This window comes from Schistocerca nitens, chromosome 9 (genome assembly GCF_023898315.1).
Source record: "Schistocerca nitens isolate TAMUIC-IGC-003100 chromosome 9, iqSchNite1.1, whole genome shotgun sequence".
NCBI classification, from domain to species: Eukaryota; Metazoa; Arthropoda; class Insecta; order Orthoptera; family Acrididae; genus Schistocerca; species Schistocerca nitens.
The window spans coordinates 323,483,672-323,504,742 of record NC_064622.1 but is presented as its reverse complement, the minus strand read 5'-3'; the positions used below and the strand labels follow the sequence as shown (position 1 = coordinate 323,504,742).

At 39.9% G+C, this 21,071-nt stretch overlaps 1 protein-coding gene across 1 annotated transcript in view; it reads left to right on the top strand.

Annotated features, from left to right (window-relative positions):
- The window catches only part of LOC126203212 (protein downstream neighbor of son homolog), a 95,081-nt gene that overhangs the window by 30,847 nt on the left and 43,163 nt on the right, over window positions 1–21,071 (top strand). Inside the window, exon 4 of the mRNA XM_049937456.1 lies at window positions 15,421–15,566. Coding sequence (XP_049793413.1) covers window positions 15,421–15,566 — 146 coding nt within the window. The remainder of the gene's footprint in view (window positions 1–15,420; window positions 15,567–21,071) is intronic.

Sequence of the window (21,071 nt, the reverse complement as noted above, 5' to 3'; positions counted from 1 at the left end):
ATGTGTCACTAAATCATTTTGGCTGTCTGCTAAGGCAATGAGTTTCTTCCTTTATGCTTTTACTTCCATTCCAAATTGTCAATCCTGCCGTGCAAGTGGATACTTTTGCATGCTATGGTCGCTGGCTATTGGTAGAGAACATTAGCTCAGTCCCAAGTGAGAAATCTATCAACCTAGCCTGACTCTTAGCCTTCGCCTGCTCTGTGCCTACCCCGTGATGGATGTGACACACCAGCGACAGACACCAGGCAGCTGCTAGCTTTCTCCTCCAGCAATCTCTCTGCAGTTCAGCAGTGCTGGAGTACATACAGCAGAGAGCTCATCGCTATCTACAACACAATCAAATACTTTTTGGCCATCAGTGGAGTCCCATTATGGTCTTCACTGACCCCAAACCTATGATGTTTGCCCTCACAGAGGACTGTGGCCAGTTTCCCCACCCCATGTCCAGCAGTTCTCATTCGTTTCCAAATTTGTTACTGACATATGTCATGTTGCCAGGATTGACAACTTCATTGCCAACTATCTCAGTTGCATCTGTGCCATTGAAATCTTAATCAGATCTAAATGAATATTTCTGCAGATTTTTCAGATGGTACCATCCGCCTGCTTAGCTGGCTGGTAACGTGCTTGCATCTCGTGCAAGTGGTCCCGGGGTCAATTCCTGGCCGGGTTGCAGATTTTCTCCGCTCGGGGACTGGGTGTTGTGTTGTCCTCATCATCATTCAGCCACATCTCCAGCGCGCAAGTCACCCAATGTGGCGTCGAATGAAATAAGACTTGCATTTGGCAGCCGAACTTCCCCGAATAGGGGCCTCCCGGCCAATGATGCCATATGCTCATTTCATTTCAGATAGCACCGTGTGGTTATAATAAAAGTGCAGCTACTAACAAAGGTCTAATGTAAGCTGTAATGATTGTATGGCAGCAAAACTTGGTATTCATGCTAATGCATTAATGTGAAACCAATTTATTCTGGAAAAACAATTAGTTTGAATTGTGGCTACCGGATGCAAGTTTGGTTCTTACACTTGTTTGTGTGGCAGTATGGCATCCACACTGTCATTTGACAAGTCATAATGTGAGAGAGCAGTAATGGCTGTCGAGAGGACAGAACGATGTACTGTTAGTGAAACTGTTTTATGTGAATGGCAGCAATTACAGTACTGCATTGAGTGAGTAGTGCCAACTGAAAGGTCTGAGGAGATGGCTGATGTCATTAAATGGTTTAAAGAAGATGATGATAAAGTTTGAAAACACAGTTGAGCTTGGTGTGGCACCTAGCAGAGAAAGGTGTCCTGTTGTGGTGAAAGTTATGGACAATGTTGCTGTAATTGGCAATTCAGCACATGCCCCAGCTAGTGCTAGTGCTCGTACAGTGTCATGAGAATTGGCCATTCCTTTGTCAGCAGTACGGTCTATTTTACAATGGTACCCACACAATATGCGGGCGGTGCAAGTACTGAAACCTCATGATTCGCAGTGACATTTGCTGTATTTGCTCTGCGGTTTCTGGCACAGATCGAAGTAGATGACATGTGGTCAGGCACTAGTCTATGGAGTGTTGGTGCACATTTTACTCTACAGGGTGCAGTGAACACACCCATGTGTTGTGCATGAAGTGCCATTGCATGTGCCGATATGACTATGTGGTAAGGATTCACAAGCACCTAGGTCTGTTCTTCTTTGAAGAGAATGTGCCCAGAGGGCTTCTTAGGTGTACCGTGTCTATTGCATATTATCGAGTCCTCCTTGTACAGCATGATTCCTACTGTGGAAGAGTGCAAATGTGCTAAATTCAGAGTTTTTATGCAAGACGGAGCAACACTTCATTTCAGTTACCCAGTGAAAGATCTACTTAATGCAACCTTCCACGGATATGTTATCACCAGAGGTTTTCCAGATGCATGGCTTGCATGATCACCTGATCTGAACCAAGTGACTTTAGGTTCTGGGGATGTCTCAAAGAACACATTTACCATGGACATGTTCAGTCTCTACCTGATATATTCCAGTATACTGGAACACGTTGCTCAGATTCAGCCAGAATTTCTGTGAGCAACTATTGATCAAATTGTTTTGCGTGTAGTATCTCGTTGATGTCTCTGGTGCTCGTATTGAATAAATTGTGTAAGGTCTGGTTAAAGATAAAATCAACATTATGCGTTTCTCACTTGGGTGATCTTTTCTGCCCACACCGAGTTCCTGATCCATTACACATGGAAACATTTCTACATGTCTTTTTTTGCTTTCACAGTACCAGATCAACACCTGGTGGCCAAAATTGGAACTAATGTTTTTCCAGTGTAAATCAGTTCTGCGTTATTGTATCTACCAATTTTTTCTGCAATACGAAAATTGCAGCCTGTACTGGAACTTTGAAGGTAGCTACACTTCGATTATAACCACCCAATATTTCTGTCGATAACATCTGCATCATTCTTACCAAAAAAATCCTCAGTCCAGTCATAAATGTTATCACTTTTTCCTTTGTAATCGTTGATGTTGTGCAGAGTCAGATGCTTGTTGAAAGTCCAGGAATACTGTATCCACCTAACTGCCTTGATCCATGGCTTTTAGGATGTCATGCGTGAGAAAAAACAAATGGGGTGTCATGTTTTCAGAATCCATGCTGGATGGAATGCAGGAGGTCATTCTGTTCGAGTTAATGCATTATGCTTGAGCTCAGAATATGATGTAGGATTCTACAAAAGAAAGACATCATTGAGATAGGATGGTAGTTCTATGGATCACTTCTGCTATCTTGTCATATAGGGGCGTGATCTGTGGTTTGTTCAATCACTGGGCACAGATTTTGCTCAGCTGATCTGTACTGTGTTATTGTTAACATAGGAGCTAACTCACGATGAGACCCTATAGCAATTGGATTTTTGTACCATTCTGTATTTATAGTACATGAAGTTCAGAATTAGGATGTCAATCTACGAAGCAGTTCGATGAAATTCTCAAATTCTCAAGAAAATTGACTTTGAAGTTGTCTGAGACCCTTTTGTTCCATTAATCAAAGCAGATTTTTCAGTGGGCCACGAGGCTCTATGATAGTATGCTCGTCTACCATGTGGACAGGCTGGGTTCGATTCCTGGAAGAACGACGATTACCAATCTTGCATGTTGCCAATATTTTTTTCTTCTTTATGTATCTCACCCTTCACAGAAATGCTCATAAGACATGCATCTCTGATTAAAAATTTACACTGTCCGGGAATCGAACTCTGGTCACCCAAATCACAAGCAAGTATTGGGCCACATATCCATGTGGCCCTTTGAAATATCAATCCTGATTTAACTTGAAAAACTTCAAAGTTGGTTTTCTTGAGAATTATTGACAGTTGCGTCGAACTGCCTTGTCAGATAAATATTAGAACTCCAAACTTCAAGTACCATAAATATAAAAAATTAGAAAAATCCAATTGCAATGTGGTCTCCTTGTCAGCTGCAAATTCAGTGTAGAATTTGACAGGGTTACTGTTGGTGCTTGGAGTTTTGTTCAATTTTAGTGTTGTCACTGACACAAATACTTTGACATCTTGGATATTCAGGAATCCAGCCGGATGTTCGCATCGTTCTTGCATGATATTTCAACAGCATGCCTCGCTGTCTTCTTCAGGTGCTACCTGAGACCAATCCCTGGCGTGTATGGCATTATGCCATAATAACAAACCACACATGAGACAATACAGTACTGGTACTCCAAGAAAATTTGCATCACGAAAAGTGCACTGAAAAACCTAATATCAGGTTGGGGCCTACTTCATTGTAAATCTGAACATATTGAATGTGTCCTTTAAGCCGAATTATGCATTTTAGTACAGTTTACGAAATTCCTATAGTCTTGTAGTATTGTATGGTGCCTTATTTCTTTTATGACATCATGTAAGAACTCTTAGTGCTCTATGTGTATGAACATACTGGGTTACTGCATCATCGTAGTTGCCCATGTGCAGTAACGCCTGTTTTCTGGCGCTCTCTGGCACCTGCTGAAACAAACCCATGTCAAAGAGGTCGCAGGGAGGAAATTTCCTTTTGTGCAAGATGATTTGTGTTACGTGTGAGAGAGTGCGATGAATTTCTTAGATCACAGAGCATTTGACTCTCATTTAAAACTTAACGCTTTGAGTACCAACCACTTGGAATAATTTCGAGCCCAGATGACCAGACATTAATGTCATTGTTTAACATTTTACTGGCCCATTTGTAATATGTATCTTGAAGTGTAACATACGCTAAAAAAGACCAGTATTATATGTGAAAGCTTACCTTTTCTTGTAGATTATTAGTCTTCAAGATCAATATTACTTGTGAAAGCTTAGCTTTTCTTTAAACCATTAACTTCTCCTATCTGTGTGTTCACACATTTGCCTGACTACATCATGTGTCGTATGCTCTGAATATCTGCTGTCATTGGCTGGCGAGATCACATAACATGAGCTATGATTGGGTTACAAAAGCGCATTGCAATCTCTCTTTCAATGCTTCGGAAATTGATGTGCTGTGTTTCGTGGAATTTGAATTTATACTTTTGTAATACAAAAATATGAAACATATTGTAATATGAAAATATGCAGCATACATGTTGCTGCACATCAAAGATCTTTCCAAAATGCGTTTATTTTATTTTTTTTTCCTTGCCGAGTTTACTTTTCTAAAGTACTGAGAAGTTCTACGCTGGTGTATAAAATCTTTACCATTCAAAGGAATGATGTTTTTACTGTTCCGAGGGAAACTACACTGTCGCTTATCATGGAAAAAGTGTATATTTATCTTGGAAGAAGTATACAGAGGTGTCCAAAAAAATGTGTCCACTGTTTAAAAGTCCATAACTGGCAAACTAATTGACGGAGTTGTCTCATCTTTGGTAGTGTAATAGTTTGTAGTTCCGACAGTCGCCACACAAGTGTTGTGTGCGTTGTTTTGTTTTGTCAGATGACAGTTGCCAGGTAGTCAGTGTTTTGTTCTTAGTTGCACCTAGTTACTCGAGTAAACATGGCTGGTACAAGGCTTACATTTGATGAAAGGAAGTCAGTTTTGAAGTGGTATTTTAAGTACAAAAACATTAATGAGGTTCAGTGGCAATGGCGAAATGAGTATCAAACAGAGCCACCAAGATGTTTAACGATTCGTTGCATTCGAGACAAATTTGAAGCTGAAGGCTGTGTTAAAGATGCACGCAAACGACGATCTGGATGACCTATAACAGTAACAAGTCCAGCTAACTCCCGTTGTGTGTTACAACAATTCACTCGCTCACCACAGAAGTCTGTGAGACAGTGTGCCCGTGAAACTGGAGTGAGCCGCTCAAGTGTTCGGCGAATTTTGAAGACAGCAAAGTGGAAGTGCTATATCCCACAATTGCTACATGCAACGAACGAAGATGACCCAGATCGTAGAATGGAGTACCGTGAGTGGTTTACTAACATTGTGCGCAACGATGAAGAGTTTGCAGAGATGATTGTGTGGTCTGATGAGGCACAGTTCAAACTCAATGGTACAGTAAATTGCCACAATTGCGTCTACTGGGCCGCCGAAAATATGAATGTCCATGTAGACAAAGCCGTGAATTTGCCAGGAGTAAATGTGTGGTGTGGGTTGTCTTACCAGGGCTTGATTGGGCCATTCTTCTTTGATGGCACAGTTTCCGGTGAGGTGTACCTTCAGAAATCCATTTTACCTGCCATCCGAGACTTGTATGGAGATGGAAGAGTTTACTTTCAACAAGATGATGCCCCAGCCCACTACAAAAAACGTGTTGGGGCGTATCTCGACGAAAATCTACCAGGAAGATGGATAAGCCGTAGAGGTGCTGTGGAGTATCCACCACGTTCCCCAGATCTAACTCCTCTGGACTTTTACCTGTGGGGAACACTAAGGGACGTTGTTTATCGACAAAAGCCATGCACATTGGATGAACTTTGAGAATTCATCGTACATTTATGTGAAAATATCCAACTGAACACGTTGCAGCCAGTAGTTCGTGGTGCAGTTCGGCGGCATTGTTTGTGTGTGGATGTTAATGGTGACCATTTCAAACACCTACAGTGATATCGTTAAGTTGGGCTTCAAGCTACACTTACACCAAAAATGAGACAACTCCGTCAATTAGTTAGCATGTTATGGACTTTTAAACAGTGGATACATTTTTTTGGACCCCTCTGTATTTTCACGTGGGAAAAAGTGCGTTTTTAACCGGGAGATATGGGAAAAATCCAGGAATTTTTTTTTCTTGTTCGTGTATACACCCTGAATTGATGTTTGCTCTTGAGTTGTGTGCTCTTATGCTTTCAAGATTGGTCACACTTGGTCCCTTTCTTGCACCTTCTGATTGGACCATGTTGTTGCATGCCAGGACATGAATGAAAACAAGGCATTGTTAGAGTGGAACATACCACATCATTCATCATCAGTGTTCTGCCAAAAGGCAGGTTTTCACATGGCAGTTCTCCAGGCTGTCTGGTTTTCTGCCATTCTCTTCAAGTCTGCATAATTTCCTCTTCCCTTTATGTCATCTATCATCTTGTATCTCCTTCTTCCTCTCAGTCTTCTCCCACAAACCAATCCTTCCAAAGCATCTGCTAGCAAGCACTCCCTTCTCAATGAATGTCCCAACCAGTTCTTTTTCCTTTCTCCTACAACCTTCAGTAGACATCTTCTCTCATCAACCCTTTCCAATACTCTTTCATTACTCACTCTTTCCATCCAGCTTATTCTCTCCATTCTCCTCCACATCCACATCTCAAATGCTTCTAATCTTTTTTCATCCTCTTGTCTCAGCGTCCATGTTTCTGCCCCATATAGTGCCACGCTCCAGACAAAACATTTGCCAAGCCTTTTACTTAGTCCTTTATCTAATTTGCCACATAAGTGTCTCCTCTTTCTGTCGAATTTCTCCTTCGCTATGGCAGTTAGAGTTTTCACCTCCTGGTGACATCTCAAGTCTTCAGTTGTTGTGCTTCCAAGATATTTAAATTCACTTACTTGGCTAGTGGTAGATTGTCCTATTTTAATATTGGACAGTCTGCGTCTTGTACTGATGACCATACTCTTTGTTTTTGCTGTGTTTCATTCAGATCTTTCAGCATGTTATTCACTGTCCGCTCACTTTCTGCCACTAATAACATGTCATCAGCAAATCTTATACATTCTATTCTCTTTCCACCAATGCATATTCCTCTTTTCCCATCTAAGCTTTTCGCAATAATCTCTTCAAGGTATACGTTAAACAACAGTGGGGAAAGGCAACAACATTGTCTAACACCTAGTCCAATGCTGCTTCCTCCTGCTATTTCATTCCCAATCCTTATCCTTACTTTCTGGTGTAAGTATAGACTCTGTATCAGTCGTCTCTCTTTCCAATCTACTCCTTTCCTCGTCAAAATATCCATCAGCTTGTTCCACTGAACTCTGTCAAAAGCCTTTTCTAAATCTATAAAAACAGCAAAGATTTCTCTACCTTTTTCCATGTATCTTTCACCTGTAGTTCTTAACAGGCCAATAGCATCTCTTGTTCCTTTTCCTCTTCTAAATCTGAACTGCTCCTCTGCAATCCCTCTATCCAGCTTGCCATATAACCTTCTATTCAACACTCTCAGCAAGACTTTAGCTGTATGAGAAATTAGACTGATGGTTCGGTGCTCTTCAAATTTTTAGTGTTTCTCTTTTTCTGTATTGGTATCATAACTGTTGCAAGGAAGTCCTCAGGCCATTCCCGTTTGTCATATATCTCGTTACAGAGGTAGACTATTTCTTTTCCTGCCTTGTTTCCCAGACTCTTCAACAGTTCTGCTGGCAAATCATCAATTCCACATGCCTTCCTATTCTTCATCTCCTTCAGTGCCTTTTCTACTTTTGCTTCCAAGATGGTAAATCCCTTTCCATCTTCTGGCACATATTGCTCCTCTTCAACCTTAATTTTGCTTTGCATTTCATCCCCCTTATACAGACATTCAATATATTCTTGCCATCTGTTCAAAACCTCCTGTGGTTCTTCTGCTAGAGTACCATCTGCTCCTTCTCTTTCCATGTTATTCCTCTTTCTTTTACGTCTCACTAGCCAGTCTATACATCATTTCATACTTTCCGTCTTTCTCCATTTTCTCTATTCCGTCGCATTTCTGTTACACCCATTTTTCTCTTGCTTCTTCAGTTTCTCTTCTTAATTCATTATTCAGTTTCCTGTACCTCTTTTTGCCTTCTTCAGTTTCTACACTTTTCCACTTTCTCTGCTCTTCCATCTTTTTCAACATGTTTTCTGTTATCCATTCCTGCCTGGTGCTTTGGGATACTCAAATTCCTAGTACTTCTTTGGCAGAGTCCTTCTCTCATTTTCATCGATTTCTCATTAACACTTTCATCAACACTACCGCTTTGCCATTTTTCCATAAATCTGTTCTCCAAATCTGATGCCTTTCCTACCTCTTTGAATCTTTCTGTGTTTAGGCTTTCCTTTGCTTTACCTCTCCAGACTTTTTTCAACTTCACTTGTATTTCTCCCATTACTAGGTTGTGGCCTGAATTTATATCCGCTCCTGGATAAGCTTTAACATTTTTCAAACTATTCCTAAACCTTTTTTGTATCAGGATGTAATCCAACTGATATCTTTCCCTATTCAAATTTGATATCCATGTGTAACGTCTCCTTTTGTGGTGTTCAAATAATGTGTTACCCACTGCTAATGAATTTTCTTTACAGAAACTAATTAGTCGTTCACCTCTCTCATTTCTTATTCCTAATCCAAATTTTCCTACTGCATCTTCATCTCTTCCTTCACCCATCACTGCATTCCGGTCCCCCATGATAATGCAGGCATTTCTATTTTCTTTCTTGACGAGTTCTTGTATTTTCTCATAATATTCTTCCACTTCCTCATCTCTATGCTGGCTGGTTAGCATATATACCTGTATTAATACCAAATTTTGTGAACTACCCTTCAGTCATATCATCATCAATCTTCCATCAATATATTGTACCTTCATTATCTTATTTTTCAACTTTTGCCCTGTCAATATTCCTACTCTGTTTTCACCACTCTTGATTTCCCCTGAGTGAAAGAGCTTATAATCTCTACTTTCTATCTCCCCATTCTCTCCCCATCTCATTTCACACAAACCGAGGGCATCTAATCTGTTACTGTTTTGCATTTTCTAGCTTTCCTGCTTGCAGTAGTGTCCTCACATTCCATGTTCCATTCCTTATCTTTCCTCCCTTCGCTGTCCCTTTCTTCCTTTCAAATACGTCTACTCTGTGTGTTCCCTTCCCAGAGATCTGAATGAGGGGAAGTTTTAACTCCGGAATCTTTCACATGGAGAGACATGCCATGTACTGCTTGGGAATGTAATGTGGTAATTTCCCGTTACTTTCCACATAGGCAGTAGGATGCCCAGCCTAAAGTCAGCCGCTCATCATGAGTCAGACGCTGTCTGTAGCCGCCCCTCTGGGGTTCAGTCGCTACTTGTACTCTTTTTGTACCCAAAGAGAAAAGGTGCCTCTTCCGCCAGCTCTGCCGTACCGAAGTCCATCTTCTCCGCCTTCGCTGCTGTTGAAGTCTTCACTGTATTCCTGGCAAGGGGCCCTCAAGAGGTACTATCACCTGGGCCAAGTGAACCAAGGTTTTTTAACGCGGTGTTACTCCTCCTCCTCTCTCAACTGGGCTTGGGACCGGCTATGGTGCAGTTGAACATATCCCACAGAAATTTAATTTATCACAAGGGTAAATAAGAGTGTAAGTTGAAAATGGAGTACTAGAATTGTAAGACAGGTGATAGATAAATATAGACTACAAAAATTACACATACTTCCTTATCTTTTAAACTCAGGGTTTCTTTTGGGATTGTTGAACAACAGGACAGGTGTATTTTCAGCTGGAGATGGTTTCTTATCTTCTGGAAATAAATATTGGGTACAGGAAGTTCAATTGTGAGTGTAATGTATGTTGTTTGCGTGTAACTTATGAAACTATATAATCTGTATGTTCAGTATTTTAACTAATTATAGTTTAACTAATCTACATCTACGTACATACCTCACAAACCACTGTACCGTATTTACTCGAATCTAAGCCGCACTCGAATCTAAGCCGCACCTGAAAAATGAGACTCGAAATAAAGGAAAAAATAATTTCCCGAATCTAAGCCGCAGCTGAAATTTGAGACTCGAAATTCAAGGGGAGAGAAAAGGTTTAGGCCGCACCTCCAAATCGAAACAAAGTTGGTCCATTGTAATATGAGACAGAATTCAGGTCGAATGAATGACGATACAGCTACAGTAGTTTGGTTCGAGCCGTAAGCTTAGCAGTTAAGCTTTACCAGGTAGCCATTGCTATGCGTCAGGCGCTCCATCCTTATTTATGCGGGTACCCTTCGTTTTTCACGTGCTTCGTCTGGTTTGAATTGATTGCTTATTTTTCCCAGATCTGATAATTGCCGTTCTCTTTGTTATAGGTGTTTTCGTCACTCTAAGCTGAAAATGCATTACTGTACTGTGTCATGCATGGTTTGTCGCATTCCGATAATGAATGTTCACGACCTGTTGCCGCTCGCGGCATGGTTTGCTTTTGTGCGTGCTACCGCCGCTTACAATAAAAAAAAAAGAGAGAGTAATTGTCTCAGTAGCGAAACAATGGCAAGAGACTGCTATTTGTTGTTATTTACACTGCTGCTTTCTTGGATAATGATCAACAAGAACCAAATAATAAACTGCGTATGATAGATGATGTTCTGAACGAGAGTTTAGCGAAAATTTTTCTCCGTTTGAAAATCTTTGCAGACGCCTCTTTAGTACATTATTTTCTGCACAGAAATTAGAGTCATCTTAGATTTAAAAATCTAGTCAATTGCCGTGCTTCATTTCTGACTGTATCACTATTAGGCATAAGAATAATACAAATATGAACATGACATATGTGTATACTTCCGCGTTTGTGTTGTCTCACTCTAGTTTCGTAGTTTATTAGGCAGACAGGATTTAAATGAGATAGCAGCAAACACGAAAGAATACATGGCAAAATGTTTATATTTGTATTATTCTTATGGTGAAGAGAATACTTCATGTGATTCAGAATTCACAAAAGTTCCCATTAGCAACCATCTCTTCTCACAGGTAGAAAAAATCAGAACGTAGAATTGGCCATACTGACAAACATCGCAAACGGTCTTGCCAGTTGGATTTTCGTAGTACATTGAAAAGCTGCTACATTCGAAGATGAACAATACGGAATTTGTATTTACTTCGTTGGATAATGTATGAAAATGCAGTGGTCGAAATTCGGGACGGAGAAAAAAGCTCGTCTTCCACCTTTTTTTTTAATTTATTTATTGACGCAGAGGTTTTGGCGCCAGGATTTATCTTTGTGCCTGTAAAGCATGCCTGTGTAGCGCTACATATATTCGACGGCAGAAGTTAGTTGTGGCGGCACCTACCAACATATTTCAGAACTTCCGCTTACTTTGCACTCGATTCTAAGCCGCAGGCGGTTTTTTGGATTACAAAAACCGGAAAAAAAGTGCGGCTTAGATTCGAGTAAATACGGTATGCTGCCTGACGGAATATACCTTGTACCACTACCAGTCATTCCCTTTCCTGTTCCATTTGCAGATAGAGTGAGAGAAAAATGACTGTGTATATGTCTCTGTACAAGCCCTAATTTCTCTTATTGTTGTGGTTCTTACGCAAAATACATGTTGGTGGCAGTAGAATAATTCTTTGATCAGCTTCAAATACTGGCTCTGTAAACTTTCTCAACAGTGTTTCATGGAAAGAATATGGTATTCCCTCTACAGGTTTCCATTTTGAGTTCACAAAGCATTCCATTTTACTCGCATGTTGATTGAACCTACTGACAACCAATCTAGCAGTCCCCCTCTGAAGTGCTTCAGAGTTTTCTTTTAATCCAATCCAGTGGGGATCCTAAAAACGCAAGCAGTGCTCAAGAATAGGTTGCACAAGTATTCTATATGTGGTCCCCTTTGCAGTTGAACCACACTTCTCTTAAAATTCTCCCAGGAAATTGGAGTAACCGTTCGCCTTTCCTATTACTGTACTTGTGTTCTCATTTCATTTAATATCACTTTGCAACCTTATACCCTCCTATTTAATTGATATGACTGTGTCAAGCAGCATATTACTTACGCTGTATTCAAACATTACAAGATTGTTTTTCCTACTCTTTTACATTAACTTACATTTTTCTACATTTTGAGAAAGCTATCTTTCATCACATCAACTAGAAATTTTGTATAAGTCATCTTGTATCCCCCTACAGTCACTAAACGACAGTACTTTCTCGTACACCACAGCATCATCAGCAAACCTGCAGGTTGCTGCCCACCCTGTCAGTCAGATTATTTACGTGTATAGAGAATAAGAGCAGTCCTGTCACACTACCATGGATCAATCCGTATGACACCCTTGTTTCTGATGAACACTTTTCATCGATGACAACATATTGGGTTTTGTTACCTAAGAAGTCTTCGAGTCACTCACATATCTGGGAACCAATTTCATAATATTGTACCTTCATTAATAAGCTACTGTTGGACACCGTGTCAGATACATCCAGAAATCTAGGAATATGTAATCTGCCAATTGCTCTTTATCTGTGGTTCACAAGTTACTATGTAAGGATAGGCCAAGCTGAGTTTCACATGAGTGATACTTTTTAAATCTGGTCTGATTTGTGGACAGAAGCTTTTCTATCTGAAGGAAATGTGCACTGTCCAGTCAGATTAATGTGACCACCTATCAAAACCTTGATTAACCACCTTTTGCAGGAAGAGTGTCAGTGAGGTTCTGAAAGCTACTGGCAGGGATGTGGAGCCAAGTTGCCTCCAGTGCCTTGGTCATCTGCTCTCGGTTTCTTGTTTGATGATGCATGGTATGAATAGCCCAATCGAGGTGGTCCCACAGATTCTTGATTGGGTTTAAATCTGGGGAGTTTGGTAGCCGGGGAAGTATGGTAAACTCATCCTGGTGCTATTCAAACCATGCACATACACTAAGAGCTGTGTGACACATTGCATTGTTCTGCTGGTAGATACCATCGTGTCAGGGAAAAACAAACTGCATACAGGGGTTGACATGGTCCCCAAGGATATATGCATTCTTGTGTTGATCCATTGTGCCCTCCAGAATGACAAGATCATCCAGGGAATTCCATCTGGCCTGGATCCTTCCAACGATTATAGCAGGATATTTGCTTTCAACAGATTTTTCATGCTGTAAACACTAACAGCCATCTGTCCAATGGCACATAAAACTTGATTCTTCTCAGAAGTCCACCTACCACCACTCATTGGATGTCCATTTGCAGTATTTGCATGCAAATTCCAGTCTTTGGTGCTGATAAATTGCAGTCTGCATAGGAACATGAACCAGTCACCTGCTGCGGGAGCCCCTACGCAGCAACATTCGCTGAACGGAGGAGACCTGTTACTAGGCCCTTGGTTCATCTGGCTGATCACGTGCTTAAGTTGCATGTCTGTTCCCTTGTACACATCTCCACAGCCATCATTCGCCCTTGTCATCTACGGTCCATGATGCACCACAGTTACCTTGGCACCGGTTTTGGATAGTACCATTTTGCCACGTGCAGTATACTTTAAACATGATGGCACGCGAACAGTTTATGAACTTAGATGTTTCGGAAATGCTTCCACCCTTGGCGTGAAAGCCAGTGATCGTGCCCTTTTGAACACCAAATAAGCCACTCTGTTTCCACATTACTGCACTGTTTTCCACATCTCCCCCCCCCCTCCCCCAGCCCCCAACCCCTCCACCCAACTCGACCTGTTTTTCTTCTTTAGGGCCAACAGCATATTATAAGTCAGCTGTCAGGAAGATTCACCAGAATTGCTGCTTATAATACCTAACCTGTGTTCACGACAGGCTGTTTTGGCATTTATTGCCTGTGAATACAGTTTTAGTAAGAATGTGTGTAAATATGAGTGTCATTTATATTAAAGTGACTATGTTATACTCGTGTCTAGATTGAAGTGATGTCTGTATTACGTCGTTAGTGAACTGTCGTGTAACTCACTGTTTTGATAAAATGGTAAATGATGTAAGTATATTGAAATAATATTTTAATTATGGTTTGAGGGGAGTTTTACAATTCAACTCTTACGGCACTATGTGTTTACAAATATTGTCCAGATGTACAGTGGTATTATTAACTAAAATTTGTCATGGTTGTCTCTGGTTGTTGCATATGTTATTTCAGATTTATCCATTTTCATGTTCTAAAAGTTCAATAAAGTTTTTTAGATAGTACTTGTGTCAAAATTCTGTAAGCTTGTTTAATATTTCTTGTGGCTATTTTCTTCTGTGTGTATGTACGTTTCCATTTCTTCAAGAATGTTCATTGAAAAACATTTTGGTAGCCTGTGCAGAATCTGGAGTGTATTTTCGATTGTACTAGCAGCGTGGTTTTGAATTTTCAGATGTGAAACGAAGCTTGAGTGATTATTTTCACTGTTTCTAATGTATTCCTTATATCTGGTGTTAAAATTTCTTCCTGTTTGCGCTATGTTAAATCTTGTTTCAGCTGCTGCACGTGATTTTTTATATATGCCTGAGTTATATTTTGATGTTCTACTGGTGGCAGAACATCATTTTGTTGAAAGGTTGTTATTAGTTTGAAAGGTAATTCGAATATTTGTATTTTTATATACCCTCCTCGGCTAGTGCTGCCACCTGCAACCTGTGAGTGGTTATTGCACATTGACTTCGAACATAGATGGGACTTTGAACATAGATGGTGGTCACATAAATGTGACTGGACCATGTGTTAGATTCGAACTCAGAATATGTTCAAGAATTCTGCAGGAAACTATGTTAAGGATATTGGTCTGTAATAATTTTGTGGGTCTGTTCTTTACACTTCTTAAGAATATGAATCATCCGCAGTTTTTTTTGGGGGGGGGGGGGGGACGACTTCGCATTGGGTGAGAGGTAAAGTTAAGTAAGGTCCCAATGCCATAAAGTAATCTCTGTAAAACCAAATTGGGATTCCACCCAGATCTGGCAACTTAATTGCTTTCAACTCTTGCAGTTGTTTTTCTGTGACAGGGGTGCTTATTACCATGTCTTCCATACGGGAGTCTGAGCAATGGTATGTTTGTGAGATCCTCCTGTGGGAAATATGTAATTTCAGATTTCCTTTTGCTTTCTTCTGTTGCCATGCTGGACTGGTCAGTGGTTGGTTAAATAGAAGCCTTTTATCTGCTTAGAGGTACTAAGGTTTGATAGTGATAGTTCTATGCTTTGCATATCGATCTTTTTGCAGACACATGAATTTCTACTAATTTTGCTTGTTGTCATTTGTGCAATCTGCTTTGAACTGGAAATGCAACAGTCATTATACGGCATGAAAGGTAATTTTAAAATAACATTAAAAATTCAATTTGCAGGATGACATTCCAGAACTGAAGGCAGCAGGAAAGAAGTACATTCCAGTGGATTGGTCCCTTAAAACAAAAATGAGGTTTATGTCAGAGAAACCTTTTCCATGGACACAGCAACTTCGCACATGTGAAGAGGCATCAGGAACCACAGGGTTAGTATTTAAATTAATTTAGTTGTATACGGATGTTGATTTTAAAGTGACGAGAAATTTGTACTACTGCCACAGAGCGCAGGGTGACTTCTGATGATTTCAGGAGAGAATGAAAGGTAATGTGTGTGGGTTGCAAATCCAGGAAATAGAGCATAAACAACAGCCATAAGTGATTTACATGTCATCATTAGTACTTTTATAGTTTTCATTGCCTTGTTGCCCCAAGTGATGTAGTTTGTGTTTGGGAGGCTGAAAAGTTAATTAAACTTCAGAATATTGCTGGTGGTACAGAATTATAATGTATCCAAATCAGAATTCACATGAAACAGAAAGTTGAGTGAGCCCTGTTTGTAATAAATCTATAAATAACCAGACCTATAAAAGAACAAAGCAGATGGTTTTATTTGTCAATAAAGAGTAAAAATGTTCATACAGTTTAGTATAACCCCTCCCCTCCATTTTTAATTACATTTCAATGTTCCTGAGGTCTCTGAGAAATTTTTCCAAATTCTTTTAACAATGGTAGCATTGGATAAGCATTTTCAGATGACCAAAACCAACTGAATTTAAACCAGCAGATCGTATATCATTTTAGCTTGTCGGGAGTATGCATTGCATAGTATGAGCCAGGATTGTTCCCATATCAAGAATCAAATACTCATGTGTTCATTCTTGCCGTTTGCTCCCTATAATCACCAAATGTGAATTTTAACCAGATATGAATTTGATTTTAATCAAGGCCTTGGCAGCCAGAGACTGTGGTCATGTATGTGTAATTTGCATTTTGAGTGTGTGTGTGTGTGTGTGTGTGTTTTTTTTTTTTTTTTTCATGTAATTCCGATGAAGGCCTTTTTTGGCAACAAGCTTACTTGTTTGACAGTCTTTTTGTCATGCCTATTTGCGACTCAACATCCCTGCTATATGGCGAGTAGTAATCTATCCTTTTCATAATACTGTGATTTGATCAAAGCTATAGACACAAGATAGAGTTGAACTCAGTGTTAACAAAACTGGTGTATATTGTAGGCTTCTTAAGAAACTGTTTTAACTAAAAAGAAACCTGTTACATTTGTTGGCATCTCCTGGTATGGGTTATGTTCCTGTTTCCATGAAAATGTCCTGTATCTGATAGTTCAATTACATTGTTGCACTCTGTACAAAAAGTACACACTCTCCGATCCTTTCAGGGGGAAAGAAAAAAGAGGAGGTTGCAAATACACCACTTATTAATGTTTCTGTGAAAATAAGTTAGTGCATTTTTATACAAAATAACATTCAAACAAATCCTATATAGTTTATTTATTTTCTGTGAGAAGTGCCATATCTGTGACAGTTTGAAACCATAGTCTAGTTAAAATTACATGATAGTTGACACCCCATATGTTGTAGCTGGTTTCCTCCAACCACAATGCTCAGTGCCATGCCCAAACTGGTTGCTGTTGCCAAACTGCCAAAATAATTAGTCAGTTCACTTCTAATTACTGTCCAGCTTTTCTTTCTTGATTTGGATCCTGAATCCTGGTCTGGTCCTTAGCCTTACATTTTGTATTTCATCACACGTGATAACCGCACCAAACACACACACACACACACACACACACACACACAGTGCCAACGAAATACACACATTTCATACACTGCACTAACCAAACACTACTCTATCCTTCTGCACAAAACGATTCAGCATAATATATACAGTTATTATAGTCACAGAGATTGGCTTACATTAGATAAACTTCTCATGATATTATGTGAAGCTGAATTCTTGAATGTTGCAATTAATCGTTGCAGCTGTGTAACCAAAGTCGTAAATACAACAGACTTCTACAGTTTAGTGGCATAGCATGGTGGTTAGCATATAAACACCATGTATGGCAGGTTGCAGTTCAAATCTTGTCAAAGGCAGCAAAATTTTTTATTTTCCGAAATCTAATCAAAAGACTTCGATCATCATATCATTTTTAATTGGTTTGGTTTAATTGGTTTAAGTGTACTGTTTATTATTTCTAATACTTTGTTGCCTTGTTTTCATTATCATATTGACTGTTTTATTTGTTCTTACTGTTCTTCCTACCTTTTTTGTTTTTGTTTTGTTTTGTTTGGAATCTGCTTTTGTGTAGCCTGTAATCTGCAACCAAGTCCCAACCAGGACTGCCCATTAGTCTGTTATGTGGCATCCCATGTAGCCAGTGTGAGGATAGTTCTTTTTTTTTTTTTTGTTTTATTTTGTGTTATGTTTGGAATGTGCTTGTGTAGCCTATTATCTGCAATCAAGTGCCAACCAGGACTGCCCATTGGTTTGTAATGCGGCATCCCATGTATCCAAAAAAAATGGCTCTGAGCACTATGGGACTCAACAGCTTAGGTCATAAGTCCCCTAGAACTTAGAACTACTTAAACCTAACTAACCTAAGGACAGCACACACACCCATGCCCGAGGCAGGATTCGAACCTGCGACCGTAGCAGTCCCGCGGTTCCGGACTGCAGCGCCAGAACCGCTAGACCACAGCGGCCGGCCCCATGTATCCAGTGTGAGGATAGTTTCAGGTAATCAATGACAGGGAGAAATAACAGTTTGCTGTTACTGCTGAAACTGAAGTTTTGCTGCATAAGATGGCCATGAAAACAAACATATTATGAAAATTTTCTGTCTCAAGTTTGATTGCAGATTTAACCAATCATGGTTTTAGTTCTGCCGTAGATTGATCATTGCCATTAGCTTGGATACATTGCACATCACAAGTTTGTGATTAGGTTAGGACAGAAGTTTAAATGTGGGGCTATAAATGCGCTGTCTGCTGCAGTTCAGTCATTGGTCACTTAAAATCAGCTGTCGACAGAGCATCTCTCATTTCCATTTTACATACATCAGTGCTGCTGTGGTGATTGACACGGTGTTACTGCCTGAGGTATGGAACAAACTTGACTACCGTAATGACGTATGTTGTATTTGAGCAGAGGAGCACTCATAGAATATTTGTAGAGTGCAAAAAACTTGGTGCTTCACAGTTCTATTCAAGCATCAGTCACATTTGTACATGTCATACTTTGGAAAATATAGGGCATTGAAAACTAATGAGTCATTTATAGTAGCCCTGAAATAGTTCTTGTTAGGTCAGTGAAACTAGAAGTAAAGCAGTAGTGATGCAACTTGTAACTACTTCTACTGATCCAGAACTAGGGAACTCATTGCTTGACTAAGTTAAGCACATAATATTTGTAAAAACTACTCGAAAGACCCATGCGATTTCAGAGTTATTTTATGTCAATTACAATTTTTCTCCATGAACATAGTTTAATTAAGTGTAAATGGCAGGAAATTTATAATTATATTTACACAAAAGTGAGTCTGAATTTGATCAGTTGAAAGTACCAATAAAAACATTGGAAAATGTTAATTTGGGAATGTAATAGGATATTATACTGTACTTCAGGTGTGGTAACATGTATGTGAGACTGTCACAATGATTTTTGAAATGTGGAATGGGCCTCCTAACTACTCTGCTTAACAACAGAGTCTCCATACAAAAAAATGGATATTTATGCTGATGTGCCAAAAGCCTTGGGATACCTCCTAATATCGTGCCAGACCACCTTTTGCCCAGTGTAGAGCAGCAACTCAGTGTGGCATGGACTCAACAAGTCATTGGAAGCCCCCTGCCTTATAACTATCTGTAATTGCAATAGTGGTCCTGGCGCAGGATTTTGTGCACGAACTGAACTCTTGATTATGTGTCATAAATGTCCAAAGGGATTCATGTCCAGAATGTTCTTCAAACAGCGCATTGCCATCCATAAAAATTCCATTGTTGCTTGGGAACTTGAATGGTCTGCAAATAGCTGAACATAATCATTTTCAATCAGTGATTGATACGTTCCATGTAAACACAGCCTACACCATTATGGAACCACCTCCAACTTTCAGTGTCTTATTGACAACTTGGGTCCATGGCATTGTGGGATCTGCTCCACACTTGAACCCTACCATCAGCTCTTACCAACTGAAATCAGGGTTCATCTCACCAGCCCACAGTTTTCCAGTCGTCTAGGGTCCTGCCGACAGGGCTACAAGCCCAGGAGACACGCTGCACGCGATGTTGTGCTGTTGGCAAAGGCACTCGCATCGCTCATCTCCTACCATACGTGATTAATGCCACACCTCACCACACTGTCCTACAGGATACATTCATCATAGGTCCGACATTGTTTTTTGTGGTTATTTCACACACTGTTGCTTGTCTGTTAGCACTGACAATTTTAGACAAACACCACTGTTCTCAGTTGTTCAAGTGAAGGCCATTGGTCACTGCATTATCCATGGTGAAAAGTAATGACTCATTAGTTTTCAAAACTCTGTATTTTCAGCACTCTCATGACACTGTGCATCTCAGAATATTGAATTCCCTAATGATTTCTGAAATGGAATGTCCCATGGATCGGGCTCCAACTACCATTCCACATTCAAAATCTGTTAATTCCTGTTCTGTGGTCATAATCAAGTCAGAAACTTTTCACATGAATCACCTCAGTACAAATGACACTTCTGCCAATGCACTGCCCTTTTATACCTTGTGCACGCAATACTACCACCATCTGCACATGTGCATATCGCTATCTCATGAATTTTGTCACCTCAGTGTGAGAATTATTTGTCTGGGGAATGCTGACCTGGTATAATATTTTAAGTATTCCATTCAGAAGCTCTGTGACACTCCTGTGAAGCATTAGCGTTCCCTTCGAGGTATGTATTCCTATCTTACATGTGGTCCTGCTTCGCACACCATTTCTTGAATCACATTGAGTGGACAATGCCTTGTTGTATGACTGAGACAAGTTAAGCATTCGTCAAGAATTAATCATGTAATTAATCAGTAATTTTTTCAAGCATCAAAGCTAATCTTGCTTCCTCAAGTGCCTGGGACAATTTTATTTAGGGGAAGTTTTAATTTTTGATTAATGTTTAAAGATTAAATAAATACTGGTAGTTCTCCATAATGTATTCCTTCAGCTGTCATCATGACAAAAGTAATGTTTTCTGAGTCTTTCTCCTTGGGCTTGTCTGCAGCATTTTCCTTTTAGAATGTGATTGGTATTTGATTCTCAATTTCATGTGTTCTTGAGACACTAAAATGTTACTACTAACTTTTAAAATAATAATAATAATAATAATAATAATAATAATAATAAACCCCGTGGAGGCCCGGGAAAAGAATAGGCCTCCGGTATGTTCTGCCAGTCGTAAAAGGTGACGAAAAGAACAAACCACTAATAGGGCTAACCCCCCTTTTAGTGTGATTAGTTGGTTCAGGACAGATCTAATGAAGCCTCGGACAAGTGCTGTCATGATCGGGACGACGCTTGAACCCTATGCCTGTCCACAATGGTAACGACACTGCTAGCCACACGGAAAATGATTTAAATCCAAATAGAGGTGTTTTGCAGGATGTGCTTCCTGCAACCACTCTAGAAGGAAAACAAGGACAGAGGATGAGATGGTCAGATGA